At 38.9% G+C, this 23519-nt stretch overlaps 1 protein-coding gene across 19 annotated transcripts in view; it reads left to right on the forward strand.

Moving 5' to 3' along the window:
- Tanc1 (tetratricopeptide repeat, ankyrin repeat and coiled-coil containing 1) overlaps positions 1–23519 on the forward strand; it is a 261482-nt gene that overhangs the window by 125367 nt on the left and 112596 nt on the right. For all 19 annotated transcript variants that reach the window (XM_063259632.1, XM_063259630.1, XM_063259643.1 and 16 more), the window contains one exon: positions 13700–13897. In XM_063259632.1, coding sequence (XP_063115702.1) covers positions 13700–13897 — 198 coding nt within the window. The remainder of the gene's footprint in view (positions 1–13699; positions 13898–23519) is intronic.

Below are 23519 nucleotides of genomic sequence, written 5' to 3' on the forward strand. Positions count from 1 at the left end.
AACAAGACAGAAGGAAATCCCTCTCAGTTGCTATAATGCATATTGTTATCTTCCATATAGATGCTCAGACTACCAGCTTTAGGCCTGCAAAGTCAATCAAACAATACAAGCATTAAGTGATTTTTTTTTTTTTTTAAACTTCAGTTGCTATCATCTCAGCCTGACTTCCTCTGAATCAGTCCATTGCTTATGAGGATGCTGGGTGGATGAATGGGTGTTACTCTTCTTGTCTTTCAGTGTGCACCAGCTGGCTCATGGGAAGGTGTGGTTTGGCTTCTTGACTCTCTTCCCATTCTCCATGGTGGCTTCCCTGGCTCACGGGAAGACTGGTTTTCTACTATGACTTATTTCATTAAGCCTTTGTTGATGGACACATACGTTGTATCTTGGTCTTTTTTTGCAGGAGGGAGATCATCAATACAAATCAGTTCTAGAATGAATCTCCTTATGCATAACTATGTTTACATTAAAATATATGTGAGAAAAATCAGGAACATATTTGTTCATTTATAATTTTTCTAGACTTTGTCAAATTGCCATTCGAAAACATGGCATTAATACTGTAATTCTACTAACAATATCTGTACAAAAATACTTGTTTCTTCAAATCATTGTAGATTATACTCAAACTGTATGTTCTTTGTGGAAATCCTAGATAAATTTATATCTCACTGTTTGAATTATACTATTTTTAGTGTGATTAACATATGTGTGCATTTATTCACCGTTTAAAGCTGTATTGCCAGAGTTTATATCATGGCTTATACATACTAGCTACATGAACTTAAACAAATTATTAAACCTCTGTTTCAAAGTCACTTATGAAGGTTAAATGGATTACTATTTATAAAGTTCCTAAAACCATTCTTTGGCACATGTCACAGGAGTATTTGTCTATTTTTAAAAATTGCTAGGGATTAAAAAAACAGCCAGAGATACAGTGCACTGGTAGAGTGCTTGCCTAGCATGCATATGGCCTTGGGTTTAACCTCCAGCACCAAACAAATATATAAAAATTAAGTTTCTTAGCTGAGCATGGTGGCATATTCCTATAATCCCCGCATACAGTGCATAGCAAGACCCTGGCTCAAAAAGCAAAAAAGTTTACATTTCTTATTTTGTTTATCTCTTTCTCTACTGGGTTCGGTAACTTTTAATATCTTGATAAATGATTAGTCGTTTATAATTTACTAGCTGAAGTTCTAAGATAGGCAAGTATGTCTCTTTTTTAAAAATTTTAATTATAAAACCTAAAAGATTCTTCTAAGTCATCCTTTTATTTTGATAGGATTAAGTGAAAGACTTCGTATTACTTCCTGTAAATTAATAATTGAAAACGGAGAGGTTACAAATCACTTTTTTCAGGGAGGTCAGCTCTTTTTTCCTGCTTTGTGAGTTTGTTGCTAATCTGATTAAACCTCTTAAGAGCTACATCCTTAGCTCTAAGATCATGCAGATTAAGAGATTCTGCAGAGTTTGTTACCCTCCACCCCTTAAATTGTTACCATGGTTATTGAACTTGCCAAACAGCAACTCAAATCTTCCTGATGTATGGAAGTAGCTTCTTAAAGATGAAAAAGAAAATCTCCCTATTTAGCTTCAGAAACTTAGGTAAGAATCTCAGTTATTTTTTATTTTTTGGTCTCTTTGAGACAGGGTTTCATTATGCAGTTCAGGTTGGCCTTGAACTCACTTTGTAACCCAGGCTGGCCTCGAATTTGCACTGATCCTCTTGCTTTAGCCCTATGAATGCTGGGATTATAGGTGAGCATTACCACACTTGGCAGGAGTCTCAGTTTAAATATTTTTCTGGAAACCTGTTTTTTTGGCTATAAAATGTCTTACAGCCATTACCAAAGTCAAATGAAATGAATTTTGTGTTGTAAAATTTCAGCAGTAGGCTGAACATGTGGGGCTGTTTTTGAAAATCACACAGTATACTTAATTTTAGGGAAATGCTCATTACATAAGGAAATATGATGTTCTAATACAGATATTTAAATTTATGTCAAGAGTTTTTGATACTGAAACATGGGACAGGAATGAGATGTCTTTTTGTTACTCAGATGTTAAGGAAACCAGGTAGTGAACCACAGTTAACCAGGAAGTGAATCCTCTGGAGAATATGACAGTATTTCAGGAAATTGTTCTTTGAGAGCTTACTGTGTATCAGACAGTATGCTAAATGGCTGAAAACAGTTACTTCACATCAATAGCTTATTAAGGAGGTTTAAGAACTAACTTAAGACTACTTGTTTATTAGCTGGCAGGAGCAGGGTTAGAACCTGGTTTCTGTGTCTCCTATGCCTATGATCTTGGCAGGGCAGCAGCTAGACTTCTTGGGTACAATTCCTAGTTTACACTATTTAACCTCACTCTGTTTCCATTGTTTGCTTCTGTAAAAAGGGGATTATAGGGGGCTGGGGATTTAGCTCAGCGGCATAAGCGCCTGCCTTGCAAGCAGGCAGTCGTGAGTTCGATCCCTGGTACTGATAAAAAGGAAAAAGACCAAAAAAAGGGGGGGGGGCGGCGGCGACAATAACTCCTGAGTCGGCTCTCTGTATCTTCTACACCTGCAACTTCAATCTACCCAGGAAAAAAGTTGGTGTCAGTACTGAATGTGTACAAGTATTGATGAAAATATTGTTTATGGTGTGTATTTAAATATATGCATATTCTTTACAGTAAAGACCCATTGCTGTTAATCCTTCTCAGGATATTCCCTCTTACTTCACACTTATGCCATCCTTGTTTCTGAAGCAGTTCTAGAAGTCCTCTTTCATGGATGTCTTTACAAGATGTGATTAAAAAAAAATCACATCTGTGAATGCTGCTGCGGAGTACCACCCAGTGATCCAGTGGTCATTATGGTAGGTTTCCATTCTATCATATATTTCTTTTCTTTTCTTTTTTGAGACATGGTCTCTCTATGCAGTTCAGGCTGGCCTCAAACTCACTTTGTAGTTCAACCTGGTCTTGAATGTGCAATGATCCTTCTACCTCAATCTCCTGAGTTCTAGGATTATAGGCATGTACCACCATGCTTGACTGGTTTTCATCATCTTGTTCACTAAATCTGGCATTGATTGACGTGATGGCTTTTCTCCAAGATCAAAATGATCATGAAACTGAGGGTGGTGGTGCACACCTATAATCCCAGCACTTAGAAGGCTGAGACAATAGAATTGCTGTGAATTCAAGAGCAGGCTGGGTTACATAAGTGAGTTCAAGGCCAACCTGCACAGCATAGCATGTCCTTGTCTCTTCCCTCTCGCTGCACACACCAAAAAAAAATCACGAAAGGTAAACACTTCAAATCAATTTAGGACATCAAGGCAACCATGACAGTGCAACTAAAGATGAAAGAGAGGACTTAGAAAACTGCTTTAGAAAGTGACAAGAATGATGGGATCAGTGTGTTTAAAGTGAGGGGGGAGTATTTTGAGGGAGATGAATTTGTCCTTTATTGTAATAAAGTTTTAAAAACTTTAACATTCGCTGTATTTTTCAATCATTCCTCATATAGAAGTGTCACTCTTCCTAAACAACATAGTATAACAATGTATATATATAGCATTTACATTATATTAGATATAATGGAAAGCCAGGCATGGTGGTGCACACCTGTAATCCCATGGCACTCCAGAGGTTGAAGAGGAGGGTAGTTGTAAGTTTGAGACCATCCATGGCTACGTAGAGACCCTGTCTCCAAAACAAAAACCAGATACAATAATGAGATCACTATTGATATTATAATGGGATTGCTGATTCTTGACCATATTAAATGGTTCAGGTGCTTAGAACAGTGCCTGGATCATAGTACTTTAAGAGTATTTGCTCATGTCATAATTCATAGTTCTGGCTGTTTGCTTTTCAACCCCTTGACACTCTTCTTTGCAGTAGCAGATGATTGTGTCTTGGGTATTTTTGTTTCCTTAGCTTACTTATCTGTGTAGCAGACATGAGCCTGGCCATTCCATCTGGTGCAGATGGAGGGAGGAGTGTTAGTAGTATGCATGTCCTTAGCAAGTGCTGCAGGGACAGTTGCTAGAACCAGTCTGGGAGGGTGTGAATCTCAGAGGAGACAGAAGAGAACAGGCATATGAGGACTGAGTGCATGGATATGAAGCTGGAAGCCTCTTTGTCTGCAAAGAAGAAGCATGTGCACTCAGAGGTGTTGCACATATGGTTCAGTGTTCACCTTGCCCTGTGAGAGTTGGTTCCAGTATAATTGTGTGCTGCCCTGGTTCTTAAACCTGGCTAGCTCACATAACTGTTGGTGACTCACATTCCACTAAAACCTTTGTCTGTCACCATGGGTGGGACCCAAGTATCTGTTTCTCTCTGTGTGTGTATGGTGGTGATTTTTGAATGGCTAGATTTTGGAGCTGCCAATATACTTTATTTTCTTTTGTCACTGTGGGGACAGATCCTTGCTAGCCATGTAAACGTATGTGTATGTGACTTCGAAAACTTCGGGGAAGCAGATTCCCTATTATTTGGTAAACACTGTTCTTGGCAGTCCAATAAAGATGAACTTGAAACACACAAACAAGCAGATAAATGAAAGGATTTCATTACAGAAAAAACAAGAGGATTAGATCAAAGTAATTTGTCAGTATAGTTTATTTGGTTCTGTGTTTATGCTGATTCCTTGCAACATTTGTTTACTCACATACTTAAACTTGCAAGTTTGATACACAAGAAATAATCGCCAGTGAATATAATTTTAATGTTTAATTTACATGATGTTAGAGGGCTCTTTTCCCAGAGATGCTCAGAGAATGAATGAAGCGAATAACTAGCATTCCATTTTGTATTTGAGAAATCATGATTAGAGTGGAATGTTAATATGGTTAGCTTCAGTGAGACAATATTGACAGTGTTGCTAGGATATTTTACCAGACATGTCATTGAGGCTGCTGTTTTGAGAACTATGCAGTGATTTTTGTGTGTGTGTGGTGATGGTAGAGCAGGGATGTGACAAATACAATACAGAAGACACATACAAATAAACTATAGGAAATGCGGTCAGGTCGTGCTTTCTGTTACCCCCAATACAAGTCTGAAAAGGACCCTGGTAAATAGCCACATGCACAGTTGATTTAGTGTTTCCTCCCCACCAGTTGGTTATGTTGCAGTTTTGACTGTTTCTGTGGGGAAGAAACTTTTATTTGCTGCATAGAAACTTTGAGCCATGTTTTTTTCAAAATGTTTATCAGCCTCATTTTCCTTGTAAGGAGCTGAAATAAGAGAGATGGTAGCAGTTTCCTTTTATTGTCTCCCTTCTTTTGTAAGGAGTCCTGTTGGCAGACAGCTTTGCTGGTGGGACTGCTAGAGTTTAGATTTGAGTAGTTACTGAGGAGGTGGTGTACTGGTTATGGTATTGTTCTAAAAGTCTTTTTCCCTACACTTATTTTTCCACCCCCAAAATGTCAGCATGTCCAATATGACAGGATGTTCTTGATGATTACCATTCAGAGAAGCATGACTTGCTAAATTATCTGTGGGCAACAGAATTGCTTAAGCAGTAGTGCTGTGTACTCCGTGTGCACTGGGGTAGGGGACCCACTGCCTAGAACAACAGGCCACGGTGATACAGGGAGGGGTTAAGAGCCTGACTCTGGAGTTAGCCAGGCTGTGTTACTTGGCTCTGGGATGCCACTGTTACCATGTGAGATGTGCACTGTGATTGTTACCATTTCTCATATCACCCTACCCCCAGAATGTTCTCTAGAGAATAGAGTTCTCTGTATTATTGTAAATGAAGGAAGTATATTTGGGTTGTTTTTGAGGAAATTTAATGTTAATAAAAGCACTAATTGGTTGAGATTGGAGGTTGAAGGTAGGAGAAAACATCACAAGCACAGTGAATTTTGTTTGAAGTTCCAGAACTTCAGCATGAGAAAAATCAGTGGGGAAGACCCTGGGCGTATGTAAGATCTGGATATGGACACTTAGTGCCTACTGGACAAGGGCAGCTCTGGGCCAGGTGGGCTGAATGAAAACAAATTGGATTGATATCCTAAACACATCTAAAAGTACTTACTTAGATTTTTGTCATACTCTTAAACTTTCAATTTAAAGTTTTACCACATGAGTGTATATATGTAGGTCTCCCTGCAGGCAGGTACCCTAAAGCAGGGTGAGTCCTTTGTGTCTGCATTTTTCAGTTCCTAAAAAAAAAGTTTGGTTTGCTCTGTTTTAATTACTTTATTTTGTGCATATTTATTCTCAGAAACCTTTGGTTTTTTGTGTCTGTAATCTTTTCTTACATCTTACAATTCTTGTCCTTTCTCTTGGGAAAACCTTCACAAGTTTATTGACTTTATCATTGACTGGATTTTCTATAGTATTAATTGATCTTAGTCCATAACATAGAATAAGTAATCAGAAAAGAAATGCCAGGGAAAGGGTATGGAGGACAGGCCTTCTGCGTTTCACTTAATGTGCTCAGTGGTGCCTGAATTTTGTTCTGTCTTCAAGATGTCCTTCTTCCTTTTGTTAATAAGCTATATATTTTCCCTGTTTCTCTATCATTGATGATTTCGAAGAAGTCTTTCCATGAAAAGAGAATCTAATCAACTCCAGTTAGCCACGATTTTAAGTATATGGATCTGGAGGTGTGGGTTGGAGTCACAGCTTCAGCGGGAGGGATTCAGTGTTCTTCCAGCCTGGCAGTGGCCCCTGCTGTATCACAGACTCAGTGTGGTGGGGCCACTAGTTGTTTGTTTCAAAAACAAAGGATGCTTCTTTGTCTTCCTTAAAATTACTAGGATTTGTTTTCTGGCAAGCTCTTATTTTTTGTAATTTTTGTGCTTGTAAATTTTTGTCTTTATAGTCATAGGTATTTTACCAGAGTATTGCCAGGACTGCTTGCCACATGCAGTTTTAAACACAAACGGGAAGGGGGCTGGGGATTTAGCTCATCGGCATAAGCGCCTGCCTTGCAAGCAGGCAGTCGTGAGTTCGATCCCTGGTACCGATAAAAACGAAAAAGACAAAAAAAAAAAAAAAAAAAAAAAAAACCCAAAAAACCACAAACAGGAATTCAGGCTTTAACCGCCTGTGCCTTACTACCACATACTCCACTGGCTGTTCCCCCTGCCTTCGACTTCTCTATCTACTTGTCCTCTTCTGCTTCATCATTTTCCCTTATAGATTCTACTTCCTTCCTTAGCCCCACCACTCCAATCCCATGTCCTTCCCTGATGTTGCTTGTGTTCCCGTGTGAGTATGCATCTGCATGTGTGCCCATACTCTGCCATGGACAGCACAGGATGACTGGGACCTAGAGGACAAAGTGCAGGGAGCTAAGAAAAGAACCTGCCCATCAGTGATGAGACCTGAGTGCCATCAGCTCTGACCTTCAGAACAGGGCACTCTGTTCTTCCTCCCATGTCCTGTGTCCAGTACAGTCAGCTATACATAAAAAGCTCACCTCTGAGACCTGAGCTTACTCAAGTGTCTTTGAGCACATGCTTTGTAGAATGGAGCTTCATTTCACCAATTTAGGCTTTAGCAGGTGGCCCATTTAACCTAAAGATCTTCAAATCTACACATATCTCAATCCTGAGGAGTATAAACATTTACTGAAAACATATCTATAGAAAATGTCAGCCGTGTATGTGTCAGCTTCCCTCAGTTGAACAGTTCCTATTCTCAGCAGTAGCCATTACTACTGTTCTGCGTGTCCTTTGTGAACAAGTGTGTACACCTACATATCTAAAAACACAGTATGTTTATACATATGTATGTACACACATATATACATACATGCTCAAGGAATGTATATTTTGAATAATGGGACTCATCCGCATGATTGAGGATTCCCTGAAGTGTATTTTCCTGTCTTTTTCTTGTGATAGGAACACAAACATTTCAGATCTTTTGATCATTGTTTTGGTTGTTTCTCAATCCCAGCTCCATATGAGAATCGCTAGGTGAGCTCTAAAAGCCATCACCTCTGCAGTAACTCAAGTGTAAGGCAATTTCCTGGACAGGGCTCACGCTTCCTTTGGTGTGAAGGGGCTGAGATCTGCTTCTTTGATCAGGCATAGGGATGCTAGGCCTGGCAGAGCCAAGAATCCAGAATCCACAGGACCAGGGACCTGGGTAACATCTGTATTTTGCTGATGAAATAGAGTGGTAAATTCCACACCTGTATAATGTGAACCCTGTGTGGCTTTCAATCACAGCTGACATGTTTGATTCTACGTATAAGTCAGGCAGAGGGACTAGACTCATCATTTTTTGTGGTGGCAGTAACATTACAACAGCAAGCCCAAATTCTGTAAGAGTTAATGAACATATCATACTCCATGAACAGAGAAAAAACTGTTTAAGGTGCTTGATGATTAAACACCTGTATCTCAGATCCACTTCAGTTGTATGGGAATAGCGTAAATGTGACTGAAAGAAAATTAATGATCCCTAGGCCACAGTGCTTTCTCCCTGGAGTGTTGCAGGAATGTTGTAGAACTAATTAGCCAGCTTGCATGGAATGGGAAAATAAATGAGGGAACAGATTTCTTTTCATTATGGCCCCCTTTGCATGTAGATCTACATACACTTTTTTTGAGTTTCCCTATTAAGTATGCAAAATGACATAATGTTGAAAGTATAACTCAGTAGCTTTCTCAAAGGAGTATAGTGGACTTCAGTCTGAGAGAATGGACTTCAGTATGACTCTTTGGCTTCAAATTCAGCTGTGATATTTGCTGGTGTCCTTAGGCATGATCGTTGATCTTTTCTGACCCTCAGTTTCCTTGTCTGACAGTGGCGGTAGTAAGAACACCTACTACTTGGAGGTGGTTGGGAAGATTAAATGAGGGAATGTATTAAAGTGTACTGGTATTCTGTCCTAGCAGATCTGAAGAAGCGATTATTTCAAAGTGTACTTCTGCAGGCTTTAGGGGTGGGTTTTTTCCCGAGGTCATACATTTTTAAAGCACGTAAACTGTTGCGTGGAAAAATGTTTTAATGGAAAACCTTGGACAATTAGAGAGGACGTGCCAGTGTGTTTATTCAGTGTAAGCAGTTTTTATACATTTGTTACTATAATATGGCATATGAGAATTGTGTTTACTGATCTCTATTCAGAACCCACTTGGTAGATTACTGAAAACAAACGGATGTGCTGTCCTCCTGGAGGATCACTGCTCTCTTGCCTCTTAGTATTATTTGAGAATTATTCATGACTATGTAAATATGGTTTTGAAGATTGTTTACTTGGATGCATTTCTTTTAACTTCTTTTTAAACTTACACATAAATGTCAGTAGTGCTGCCTCCATAGTAGGAGATCCTTAAGACACAAACTGCTGTAAAATGCTTTTAGTTGCAGAGAAAGCCTTCTGCAGGGTTCAGAATGATGCAACAACTTGTAAAAGAAATCTTTTCCAATTTTCTAGGTTTCTGTAAATAAACAAATTGCTCAATTATAAAACGTTATGATGGAAAGTGTGTTTAAGAAACATTAGTGCATGCAGAGGCGGAACTACACAAAAGAGCTGTAGTACATTTCATGCCCTAGTTCAACGTATTGCACAAGTCCTGTTTTCTGGAGCTGGTTAAACAGAACATCTTTCTCTTTCTATTCTGAGCTTCTGTCCCCGCCTTCTCAAACCACTTCAATGGCACAATAAATGGAAATCTTATTTCTTGCCTCTGCAGACCTATTTACCTGAATGTCTGAGCTTACCCTTGCCTTTCTCTGGTCTATACTTTTTAGAATAGGCTTTTACTTTCATGTTCCTGCCTTCGTTGCCCTCATTTTAAAAGCTTTCCCTAATCCTTCACTCCATGTACTTTAGTCTGTAATGTTGGGCTTCACCATTCTGCATGGCCACCTTTAAGCATTCATCTCTCAGATTTATGTTTCCTTCTGTTGTGAGTTTAAATCCTTTTCATACTCTGTAATACTGAAAAAAAAAGATTAAAATAAGATTCTTTTATTGAAAACTGTTTCTGCTGATTTCAAATGTCTCATTGGATGGCTTTATCCTCTATGATTCCATTATTTTTGCAAACTGTGACTTTGATTCTTACCCTTTTGTGTGTATATTTTAATTTTTACTTATTACATACATGAAAGATCTTAGAAAAGTCTGTCTTCATATACATGCATATGCATGTTTGAATGAATACTACGGTATATAATTTGCAAAGCCTAAAATATTTATTATTAAGGCAAAATGTGTTTACCCCTTGTATACTTAACACGTTTAGAATGTGCATCATTTGGGGATGTGTTTTCTCCAAAGTTCTTACATGGGTGGAGTATTAGTATGTTAGAGTCTAGGCAGCTGGTTGGGGGGAGTTCCCAGCCCCCATTCCTTCTGGTTAATAACCAGATCCCAGCTTGTTGTCTATGACATGGTTGGATTGGACTGGGTACTCTCTCAGATGAGAGCATGTTGGGGTAGATGTGACTGTGTGTGTAAATGCTCCATGGGAAATGCCTGCCTATGAGCAGGAGGAGGCCTGGTGAATTGCTTGCCATTGATAGTGAGGTTTTCATGTCCTGGTAAGGAGTCATTGTCCTGTTGGCCTGAGCATTTCTGCTGCAGCAGTAGGAGTGATTGAAGTGTGCTCCCCATCACTTAATTGAGGTAGGGAATAAAATAGGTCACAGTTAAAAGAAAACAATATGTATTCAAGGCTGAAAGAAATGTGCCAGCCCCGCTGGTTATTGCAGTGAAACGTCTTTAATTCCTCTTAAACCTCTAAGCATCTGCAGAGGAAAGTTAAATCAACCGGAGAATTTCTGGTGTCATGTTGCCCAGAACCAGTATCCTATTGTTTCTGTGGATGCCCCCAAGAGATTTTTACTTTCTGCTTCTGGCGTCAAGGGATTCTCTGGGCTTTCCTTGACCTTAACTTCTTGTCCTGTAGCAGTTAAGGGTAAAGCTGCAGGCTCCTGAGTGCTGTCTCCAGCTTCCCAGCTGCTGGATCATCCACTTTGTGCTTTGCCCCTTTTCTTCGTCCCTAAAACTCTCCCTGCTCTGTGCCTGTCTAATAAAAGGAAGCTGGAAGTTTAATTGTTTCTGGAAAACCAAACAGAACAGGGTGTTTGGGACAGATACAATGGTGAGATGGCAAGATGAAGCTGAAATAGAAACCCCTTCTCCCAAATCCCATCTCTAAGTCTCATTTTTATTGCAACCTGCATAAAATTAAAGTGCAAGAGACCAGCTGCTCCAAAGGCTGAAGGTCCTCATGGCTACAGTATGCTTTGGAAACTTATCCCCACCAGATCTGTAGTTAATGAAAATATTTGCTTTGCTTGATATAAATAGAGTTTATGGGCAGAATTTGTAATTGGGAAATGTTTTTAAATCTTTACCCTTCAAACTCTAATTTCTCTTGTATTGTGTTAATTCTTAAGAAAAGAAACATTTGTCAATAATGAGCTTTACATTTTAAATTTCTGGTGGTATTATTTGTACCTTCTCTCTTTATTTGTGTTTTTATCCAAATTAAGGGACTTGAAGTCTTGAGTTTTTACTTACATGTAGGTCAGGGAGTCTTCTGAGTAGATAAGGACAGTGCCTTGTGGCCTTTCAGGCTATCCTATAGTCATTTGACAACCCTGGTCTGTGACTTATTAGATAATAGGACAGCAATGTAGCTCTCTTTAGACACTTTTTGAAGGTCCTGGCCACATCCTGATGTGGGACTGTACCTGGGACTGTCTGTATGCTGTGCCTTAGCTTTCCAAGTTCTCTAGCATTTTTTGCATAATCATCCATGATCCATTGTTTGTCTCCAAACATTTCTTGCGTAAATCATCCATGGATTGGGTGATTTTGCCTCTGTGTCTCTGTTGTTACAAATGTAGTACAAACTTGCATATTTTAAGTTTTTATTTATTTATTCATTTTTGAGACAGTCTTGCTAGGTTGGCCTCAAGTAGTTGAGATTACAAGTGCATGCCACGATGACTACTTCTGTCTGTATTCTTTGCATGAGAGCCAAGTTATGGGGGGGACTGGTCATGAGAACAAGGTATTGGACCAGAGGAAAACACCTTTCTGTTTGTCTCAGGTGTCTCTTCTGAGCAGTTGACATCTAGCACCAGTGGGAATTGTTGGTATGGTATAGCCCCAGCTCTGCCTGGAGATCTGTTTCATTGCCATTCAAAGGAACAGTCAGAAAGCTTTGTGCATTTAGTGTTAGCAAAAGCTCAGGCTAGTGCCTGTGGTCCTGAAGTTGTGATAGTGGTGTCTTACTGAGGGATTGGGGGAAGGTTACAGAAGTGCAGCAGGGGGTCATTCCTATCTACATAGACTATACTAACTCTGCCTGCTTCTCTCCTTTGGGATTGAACTCCCTCTTGGGCATTTGCCATGAATGTCCTTATTTCTGTAATCCAGTGAAGATTTTCTAATAATTCTGACTGTTCATTCAAAGGTCACTCACTTGGGCAATTGCTGATAAATGTTTAGTTTCCCAAGTCTGTCTAAACCCCTTAAAGCATATTTGGCCAAGATAAAACTGAAATTAGCTTTTTCTGACTTTGTCAGCTTGCCCATTGCAGACCTTAAGGCTTTTCTGTTCCACAGATCTGCTGATTGTGAGTTGCCTTTGAAAGTGAGGCATGAGCACGACCCCCCTAACCCGAAACTCTGTGGTGGTGGTGACTCTCTTCTCCATGACTCTTGACACACAAAAAAGCACAGCGGTGCAGTTTGGAACTTGATAGTTTTGGGTCACATTCCTTTTTGTGAGCCATGGGTGGGAGGGAGTTCCTACCTATCTAGATTGCACACTTGCTTGCTGTTTTTCAAAGATTGAGTACTTGAATTTTTGAGTGAGGAAGGCCTGGCAAGGACCATTTAAATGGTGTTTGTCAGACTGATTTTGCTCCTAGCAAACATATGCATATCTTTCCAATTCTATTGTGTATAATTTAGAGCCTAAAGGTGCTTTGTAATCTGCAGGGTGATGATTTATGTTTCCCTATACTTCCTCAGTTGTTTCTTCATACATACCGAGGGAATGTGATTGGGGGAAGGAGCTATAGGAGGAAAGCATATTATCTGAGTACTTGAGGATTTTCTGTGTGTGGAGGGGGTGGCTGGTCCCAGCCAAGATCATCTCTTCTTTCTACACTGTAACTGCATCTTCTCTATTTTTGGAGAATATGCCTACTCTAGACTATTTAATTTCATAATAGTAAGCTTTTTGTCCCCAAGGTCATTTAGGGGTTAAGCACCCAGAATATCTGCTCAGTGATGGTTTGGGGCTGATTGAGGGTAACAGGGTGGGCCCTGTTATATGGGACATGTGGAGCAGAGGGAATGGGAAAGCAGAAGAATAGTGCTGGGGAGGAGCTTGGCTGGGGAGGGGAGCGGTAAGAATCCTGGGAGTTCTATGACAGCTCCTGGCTTAGACTCTGTTCCCCTGGTACCACAGAAACCTAATAATCCTCTCCTTTACTTTAGCTGAACTCAGAGCTTCTTGTAGATCATGTATACTTAATTTTGATTTAATCTCATACTTGAGTAGTAGAGTTTGAATTTTTCTCACACAGAACAATATCATCAACAGATTTAAGAGTGGTGGGGAAAAATCATTTGAAAGAAATTCAATATATCTAATATGTGAGAATCTCCTAAGAATATGGTTCCCAGGAAATAAGTTTACATCAATCTGTAATGAATGGTATAGCCTAAGATACTATTTTTCCACTACAGGAAGTGATTTCCCTCTGGAGACTTCTTCAGTCCTGCCCCCTGGTCATGGTGGTGACACTTCTGTGAGCAGTCTTCCTACAACAGAAGATACCTATCGGGTGAACTTGGCCAAAGGTGTCTCCATGTCTCTGCCTTCATCACCCTTGCTGCCTCGACAGTCCAATTTGGTACAATCAAGATCAAACAAAAAATCCCCAGGTAAACAAAGCAATGCAGTTCATGGTATCCACATGAACTGTCTTAATGCATGTGCTGAAATTCAGCAAAATGAATGCCTGTAGGAAGTCTTTGAGAGGGGATATTTTTTCATTGTTATAGCATTTGTGAGAAGGAATCTGGCTTGTTTGTTTTGGTACTGGGGATCAAACTTACGACTGCATGCTTGCAAGGCTGAGCTAAATCCCTGGCAGGAATCTGTTTTTTTGAGAAAGGGTCTTACTATATAGTCCAGGCTGGCTTGACCTTGCTGATTGGCCTTGAACACATGATTTTCTTGCTAAGGCCTCCCAAATGCTGGAATTACAGGTATAAGCCACGGCAAGCAGGAATGTCTTTTAAAAGTACAGTTTTAAACAGATTATTTTTCAAGTTTAACTTTCATATATATTATTTGGATTTCTTAGACTCCACTTTTACAAAGATTCAAAGTCTTATTATTTGTGCTTATAATTCATACTTGTTATTCGTTTCATTAGTTTTGTCGGTTTCTAGTTGATGAATTAAGCATTGTGGACTAAGCTCTCATTAAGGGTTTAGACGTAGGTAAGTGACTTGTGTTCATTACTACCAAAAGGTACTAATGTATTTTATTTGGTTATATCATCCCATGTGTGAACAGCTATAAAATTATTGCTTGTGAAAACTCAGAGTTATAAAGGGACTTACAGATTACTTGTATGCTTAACTCTGAGAGGTTATAATTTCGATGTGAGAAAAGTCTATTCTAAATGCTCATGCCTTGTATCATAATAGTTCTTTGATATTCTTTTAGGTTTGTTGAGCATTTACTTACAAAAAGCAGGAAAATTGTAGGTTTTATTGTTCATGGGCCAATGCAAAGATTCTCCTCAATTACATGCAAACATATTCAAAATTCATCTAAATGTGCCCTAAGGCTATGAAATTAATTACTTATTGTTTTCTTGAATATTTCTTGAAATGACACATTATTTCTGAATCATTAAGTGGATGTTTGAGGTTCATGTGGGGCTAAAATTAGGGCAAACCTTAAGTTTTTGAATTTTTAGAAATGGTGCTATGAATTTGGTGAGTGTCCAAAATCTCTTATTGTTCTAGACTTTTCTTATTTTGAACAACATTGTTTATAGTCCGGTCATTAGCTGGAACTTGGAAACCTTTTTGGTATGAAGTGATTTCCTGTGCCAAGGAATTTGACCTGTTTATCAGTATTTGGGGAAATTCCTGGAATATCCTTGCTTCCCCCTTTGCCCTTCCCACTGCTATATCTCTATGTCAGATGTCTTTTTCTCCCTTTAAATTTTAGTTCCCACACCGCCTCTCTTGCTAGGTTACTCTGGTTGGAAATATTCTATTTTCTGAAAACTTTACACAGCATCTTACCTTTTCTTTATTGTCAGCTAAGTCATTTGCCCCTTTTCACTGCCAAATTTTGTCAGACTCATGAATTTTCTCCCAGGCCCATCTGTGCATTCCCTTGTAAAACCTATTTTCAGCAAAGACACCTACTAAGTTACTTTAGCAAGAAGCCCTTTCTCCAAATCTTACCAGTTTCCTCATCTTCCAGCATCCCTCAGGGGATGTCGGATCACCCTGGCCTGTCTTTAATAAGACTCTTATTTGGCCAAAATTTACTCCTGAGGTTTCCTCTTCGTAATTTTTCGTTTACTGACCCCCGACTTGCTCCCTGGCTATAAATTTCCCTTTTGCCATGCTTTATTCAGGCTTGAGCCCAGTCCCCTCCCTAGCTGCAAAATTACACTGCAGTGGTGCCAGAATCTACACCTGCATGAAGTGTGAGTTGCTGTGCTTTCCCAAGAATCACTGAACAGTTCATTCTTTTGATACTGCTGCATATGTGCTTTCTGTAACTGATTGTATAAGACAGGCAGGATGTCTTACTAAAGTATACCTTATCTATGTAAAATAGAGAATTTGAGAACCTCCCTTTGGAATGTCAGTAAAAGGCAATGCCATGAGCTGAGATTTGACATTTTACACGAACTTCCCTGTTGTCTGTACCATTGCAAATGAATTGACATTGTTTGAGCCTTCAGATGTGGAAATACCTGAGACTCCAGGAAATATGGCATTTCAACTATAATTCCATTATTAATAACAAGACTTCATTTTTGAGAGATTTTGGATAGCAGTGAATGGCTTGGCAAGCCTTGGAAGGTTGTCTGTCCAACAGGGTTTCTTGGGAAGAGAAATCCTGAGGCATATCTCCTTATGTTCCTGGACCAATATTAGATTTTTGTTTTGGGTATTAAGGATCAAACTCGCAACCTTGCGCTTGCCAGGCAGGTGCTTGTGCTGCTGAGCTAAATCCCTGGTCCCAATGTTAAGATATTTTTGGTTTTGAGAAAATGACCTAAAGTTTTTCTCTATAGAAGTGAATTTTATATCTGCTAATTCTTCAACCTTATGAATAGAAGAGCTTAGTGTTTCTGTATCATTCAACTTTTATGGATTGAAGAAAATACCTTTTATCTTAGACGTTTTTCATGTAAGTGTTAATGACATAAACTAAGATATATTTCTAATAGAGCAGTTATGTGCTGTTCAAATTTGTGCCACAAATTATAGTGTTGCACAGTGACGATCTAGCTTCATTATCTGGATAATTTTAATTTGAAAAGAAAAGTGAAGGGCAAATATGTTGGTTAAAAGTGGCACTGACTCAGAATACATTAAATGATGAACAATATTTTTTCTACAGTGTCTTTAACACATACATTTCTGCTTAAACCATGTTGTTAGAAAATATCTAACACCCTAATGTTGTACCTGCCTGTTTTTTTTTTTTTTTTTTTTTTTGGTCTTGTTCCTTTTTATCGATACCAGGGATTGAACTCACGACTGCCTGCTTGCAAGGCAAGCGCTTATGCGGCTCAGCTAAATCTCCAACCCCTATACCTGCCTATTTAAAGAAAGGAAAAGTTGATTTATGGCTGCAAACATGCATTGGATTAAAAAATACTCGTCTATTTTAGAAGCTAACACTGTGCTACTAATCTGCGACTGCAGCTCCCAGAAGGCATTGAGCCAGCCCTGCTCTACCAGGGTGCTTCAGGTCCTATCATTCCCTAAGTAGGGGCTGGGGATTTAGTTCAGCGGCATAAGCGACTGCCTGCAGGCAGTTGTGAGTTCGATCCCTGGTACCGATAAAAAAGAAAGAAAGAAAGAAAGGTTTTGTTCTGATTTGGAAGATTAGACCTCTTTCTCTCTTTCTTACTTAAGAAGGTGCTTTAAAAACCCCACCAAACTCGTTTTACTTGTTTGGGTAAAAACCCATTACTAATTGTTGCTAATCAAGAAACTGTCAAAAACTTGAAACTATTATCCAAGAAAGGATCAAATACTCTAAACCCTTCTCCAGTGAAAATTTCTTTTAATACAATTGGTGATTAGGTCCTGGGTCTTGGAAATCTAGGCAAGAGATTAATCTTGCATTAATGTGACCCTGCATTTTACATAATTTTCATAACTTTATATCGAGTTGCTTTTGCAATTTTTATAACTTTACCAGAGTTTTTATTTACCGTCCTGCCATCTTGTTCCATTTATATGTACTTTTTCCCCCATTGTTGATTGGAAGATTCTGTTTTCTGATTATTTGAAAATTTTTGGTGTTTTTCAAAGTGGAATATCCGTTTTCTGGTTGTGAAAACAAGGACCAGCATCCATTATAGTAGTTCGGTGGCTGTTGTAAGCCTTTTGGATTAAGACTTCATCAGTAATGTATTTGTAATGTATTCTTTTGCCTTCTAGAGATGAGAAAAGCTTGTTTCCTGTGGCTTATTAGTGACATCATTAGTTATTTTATATTTACATTGTTTTTCCTGAATCACTTTGGACCCATTATGAGACAATCAAAAAGATTGTGCATGAATGAGAAACAGCCTTTTGAAATACAGAGATGGATACAGCAAAAAAAATGGTGACAGCTGAATGATAAAGGTTGAACATCCCTAGTGTGGAAATCTGAAATTCTCCATAATTTGACATTTCTTGAGTACTGATGCGGTGTCTCAAGTTGAAAATTTTATATCTAACATTGATACAGGGGAATGAAACTCCTGACCTACTATGTCTGTTACGAGTTCGTGTTCTCCAAAACTGAAGAATGAATTTTAGGAAAAGGGAGGTTAAGAGCAGAATATATTTATTGAGAGAAAGAAAGCTTCTGTCTGAAGAGAGACAGAAGCAATCCCGAGCAGGTTGCCAAGGACTGTCTTTTCCAGGGGCTTAAGAGCAAAATAATGGGGTGAGATAGGTTCCAGGTGGGGGAAAACTGGGAACTCACAAAGCAGATGGGCATAAGGCGGAACATAACTATAGTTAGCCAATAAGATGAATAGTTTAGGTAAAGTTGATTAAATTGGGGACAAATGGGAAAGTGAGTCACATACAAAGTGGGCATTCTTAGAGAGCTGTGACTCTTCCCTAGAGGTTCAGAATGGTACTCCTGGCTTCCTCAGGGTGATAGGGAACTATTTAGAATATCAGTTCCTCAGCATATGGGTGCGTTTGTTTGGTCTTTTGTCTTGAGACCTGGCCCACAGCAGGTAGTGTCTGTCTCCCCTGAAGTTGCCAGGTATCTGGACTTCTGCATTGGCTCCTTTGAGGACCTAGCTCTGTCTCACTGCCTATAATATTTCTAACTAACTTAGTTGCCTGCAACAACACCATGTAATGGATCATAGTTAAAACATAGTTACACTAAAAAATATTGTATAAAGTTGCCATTAGGCTATACATATAAGACACATATGAAACAAAAATTTTGCATATAGGCTTGAGTCTTACCTCCTTGGCATTTTATGTGTATATAGATATTCCAAAGCCAAAACGCTTCAGGTTCCAAGCATCCAGAATAAAAGATCATCATAGTACCTGGCTCTTCTCTTTATACTGACTTGTGTGGGCAGACTGGAGGTGCCATCCATTTCTACTTCTTCTTAGTTTCAGTTTTAGCTCACAGTTGACATAGCTCACAGTTGACATAGCAGTTTTATAAACTCCTGTTAGCCATTAATCCCAGCATTCAGGAGGCTGAGGCATGAGGAAAGAGAGTTTAAGGCCAGCCTGGGCTACATAGCTAAACTCAGTCACAGACCAACCAGCCTCCTCTTTGAGGGAAAAATCTCACATGGACAGGCTGTGAAGTGACGGTCATCCTGTCTGTCTGATTCTTGGATAGTGAGTTAATGTCTGCCAAGGCACTGCCTCCTCCCCCCACCCCTGCAAGAGTATTTCTTGTAGAAAATTTGGAAATCCAACCACTGCGAGAGAATTACTGCCAGCATTTTGGTATATTTTTTCTAATCTATTTTTAACAGTCTACTGTACTGAAACCTGAGACCATATGATGTAACCTTTTTGTGTTCTGCCTTTTTTCCACTTCATGTTGAATGGTGAGCAATTTTTTTTGTTTGCTTGACGATATTAGTGTGTTGTTTCAATATTATATAATTTATTTAAGAATTAATTCCCAGTTGTTGGATATTTAGATTGTTTTTCAAGTTAAAGTGTTTTAGGTGAACCAAGATGTTTTATTTTTGCTATTAAATTTCGGGTGTAAATTTTAAATTAATTGTGGCAAAACATACATAAGACTTAACCATTTCAACCATTCTTTATGTGTACAGTTTAACAGTAAGTGCATTTACTTTGTTGTTCAAACCATCTCCAGAACTCCTGATATGAATACTTTTGTCCTATAGTTTTATGCACATCTCTTGATAGCTCTTCAAGGGTGGCAGATTCCCAGCAGTAGCATCATTGAGTGAAATGGCCTGCATTTGTATTGCCCAGTTGCTTTTCAGAAAAGCAGTATTGATTGCACATTTCCTTTAGCATTTTTTTTTAAAAGTTAACATCTTCTGGGAATCATCTAAATGGATGGTACTTATAGGTGCTTTGTAGGCCTAGTTGTAGACTGCTGAGGATTTTAAGAGGCTGAGAGGTTATTCTGTATCCTTCTTTTGAACTTCCCATCTGTCTGCACTTCTCAGGCAACTTCCATTTTCTTTCCAGGATACTGTGTCAGGGGCACTACCACAGCTGCATCAGATCAAGTTCATGGTCAGAAAAACACTCAGCTGGCTTCCACTTGTATCCATTACTGCAGTCTCTAATGCTTGCTGAGCTCATGGGATCATGGTGGATTGTAGGCCTACTAGAGTTGGGAAGGCCCTTTGAGCACTTCCAGGCCAGGCCCCTTTGCAGATAGAGAGGCAGAGGCTTCAGTCATTGTGAAACTTGCAATGAGATTTGTGCAGGATACCAGTAGAGCTTGATCCTCTTTGCTGTGTCTCCAAGCCCGATCTCCCGTGGCCAGTCTTCATGGTTCTGCCTGCATGGTGGACATGTGAGCTTCAAATGACTAGAATTTGTGTCTGTGATGTGTGGGGATGGCCTTAGGCTGAGGGATTGTGCACAGGGTGGAGAGCAGTGCAGCACCACAGAGCCCTGCTTGTCCTTAGGGAACCAACTAGCTGTAGTCTGTTTTCCCTTCTCATCAGTTAGGACTACAGCTAGGATCTGACCTTCAGTAAGGACAGTCTCCAGCTGGGGTAAGTACTGCATTCTTTGTTTCCTCCTGGAAATTGTATGATGCCTTGTTCGAGGGAGTGAGTAGACAGCTCTGCTGTGCCTTACTGCAGCGCTCAGCTGTGAATGCGCACACAGAACTCATGTGTGTGTATGTATGTGTGCGCATGCATGCCTGTGTGTTTTCCACTTAAACCGAGGACCTTGAGTCCATTATTCCCTGCTCATGAGTCCTACCTGGTTCCGTTGTTTTTAATTGGCACCCCAAAAGGACCCCAGGAGTTCTGAAAAATACCAATGCTTGGGTCCTCCCTTTAGAGACTGTAATTTAATACATATGAGGCTTGGCTTTGGCATTGGGATCTTAAAATTTATTTTATTTTTAAGCTTCCTGATTGATTCTAATGTAGCAAGTTAAGAACCACTCATGAAGAATATGTAGTTGTCTTACATACTTCCTTTTCAGGGAAGGTAACTACATACTTATTTATCTCTATATTCTAAATTTTGGAAATAGCATTTGAGAAGGAAAATACAAAAACATGCAAAATTGGTGAGGCAGTGGCACATTCCCATAGTCCCAACCACTCGGGAGACTGAGGCAGAAAGATCACTCGAACTCAGGTGTTCCAGGCCAGACAGGCAATAGCGCAAGACGCTGTCTCTGTCTGTCTAGACATCTGTCTATCTGTCTCTCTTAAAGTGTGTGATATGAAATGATGTAATAAATCTCAGTTTCTACCTAAAAGGCAGCTACTTTATCTTTCTTCCTTTGTTTCTGTAGTATAGTCTAGTACCACAGCACTAGTTTTTCACTAAAGGCCAGTGAGAAAATATTCTTTATTAATATCTAAAGGCATGCTTGTTTTCAGCTGATAGCTATTAAAGTAGAAAAGCCAGATCAAAACTTGAGCATTGAGGATGAACTGTTAACAAATTTATTATAAGTATAGCTGCTTAGCTGATATTGACCCAGTAAGGAAATGGGTCACATAGTGAGGGTACATGGAAAGAACAAAGGCATTTTTGGGAACGGATAGGTCTGGATGATCTGCTCACCTACCTGGCAACTGATGAACTGTTAACATATTCATTTGTAATTTTTACTTCTGGGAAATTTTTGTGGTAGTTGTCCTTCACTCTGTTGGAGCAATGTATATTTCTTTTTTTTTTTCTTTTTCATTTTTATCGGTACCAGGGATTGAACTCATGACCGCACACTTGCAAGGCAGGCGCTTATGCAGCTGAGCTAAATCCCCAGCCCCGCAATGTATATTTCTACTGGAACAATGTTGATCACAGCTTGTTGTTTTAACATATATCAATTATATATGTTATAAAATTTTCCCTTGTTCCTTATTTTCCACTTAATTAGGTTATAATATTTTATGTCTCTCAGAAGTTTTTATCTTCTGAAGCCAAATTTATAAATTTTTCATTGTGATTTATCCTGTTGCATTTTTAAAAACAGATTTATTAAAATGTAGTTTATATAACTCATCTATTTAAAGTTTGCAGTTCAGTTTTTTAAAGCATTTTCACAGGATTGGGCAACTGTTGCCCTAGTGAAGTTCAGGACCTTTTTTATCTTCCCTAAGAAAACCTCAAATAAACCTATACTCATGAGTGATCTTTTCACATTCCTCTGTACCCTTCATTCCCTACCATCAACCTTGAACTTACAAAAAGCCATGAACCTTCTATCTCCATGGACTTGCCCAATCTGGGCATTATCTATAAGTGGAGTTGTATAATATATGGCCTTTTGTGAAAGGCTTCTTTTATGGGTCATGCATGTTGAAGTATGAATCAGTACTTCATTCTGTTTTATTATCAAATAATATTTAATTATTCACACTTTGTCCATTCTTTAGTTAATAAACATTTGGGTTATTTCCAGTTTTGGCTGCTATGAATAATGCTTCTGTGAACATTAATGCATGCATTTTTATGTGGACATATGTTTTCATTTGTTCTTGGATATGCTGGATCATATGGTAACTCTATGTTTAACCTTTTAAAGTCCTGCCAGATTATTTTCTAAAATGATGATTTGTACATTACTGTCAGCCAAGTATAAGGTTTGCAATTTCTCTAACATCCATGCCAATATTTGTTATTGTCTTTTTTATTATAGCCATCCTAGTGCATGTAAACCTGTATTTTACTGTAATGTTTTTTATGAGATCTTTTTATATTCTGGATAGAATTTCTTATCAGATAGATCTATGATTTGTAAATATGCTCTTCCATTCTGTGTATTCTTTTTTACTTTCTTGATAGTATTATGCACAGATTTTCTTTAATTTTGTTGCTCAATTTATTATTTTTACTATTTGCCTCTGTCCTTTTGATGTGATATTGATATAGGAGAAATACAACTCCTAACATTAGATGTCATCTATACACTTTTATACAGTGAGTTTGTGTCTCCTAAAGTTGAAGAACAAATTCTAAGGACTAAAAGAGCTTAAGAGTAGGAAAAAATTATTGAGAGATAGTTCCTGAGAGACAGGAGGGGTCCTGAAAGTGGATTGCCACTGAAGCCCTTTATCAGGAGTAATTTATACAGCCAAGTGATGATGTAGGCATAACGTGAATCAAACTATAATCAACCTTTAGAATTATAAGTATAGTTGCTTACCTGATATTGATCCAGTATGGAAGTGGGTCACATAGCGAGGGTACATGGAAAGAATAAAGGCATTTTGGGGAAAGGATAGGTCTGGATGATCTGCTCACCCACCTGGCAACTGATACCTAGCTGGACTTCCTGGACCAGGTGGTGCTAATTTCAGTATAATTCCAGGTATTGGTTTATCCCTTAGAGAGACACGCAGGCCTGGCCATTGCATGTTTATCTTGAGCCTGGCCTTTTTCAGATGTTCCTCCAGCCACAACTCTGATGTCATTATTTTTTTTGGATAACTTCATTGAGAGTCCAGTCCCCCTCCAACTGTATATTAATTTCTAACTTAGCTGCCTATCATAATATCTAAGTAAGCATTGCCTATATAATGTATAACCAATGCCTCATCCAGTGTCACAAAAACATTATATTTTT

This window comes from Cavia porcellus, unplaced genomic scaffold, assembly GCF_034190915.1.
Source record: "Cavia porcellus strain 051 isolate PalLab524CR breed Dunkin Hartley unplaced genomic scaffold, mCavPor4.1 scaffold_12, whole genome shotgun sequence".
Classification (NCBI taxonomy): domain Eukaryota; kingdom Metazoa; phylum Chordata; class Mammalia; order Rodentia; family Caviidae; genus Cavia; species Cavia porcellus.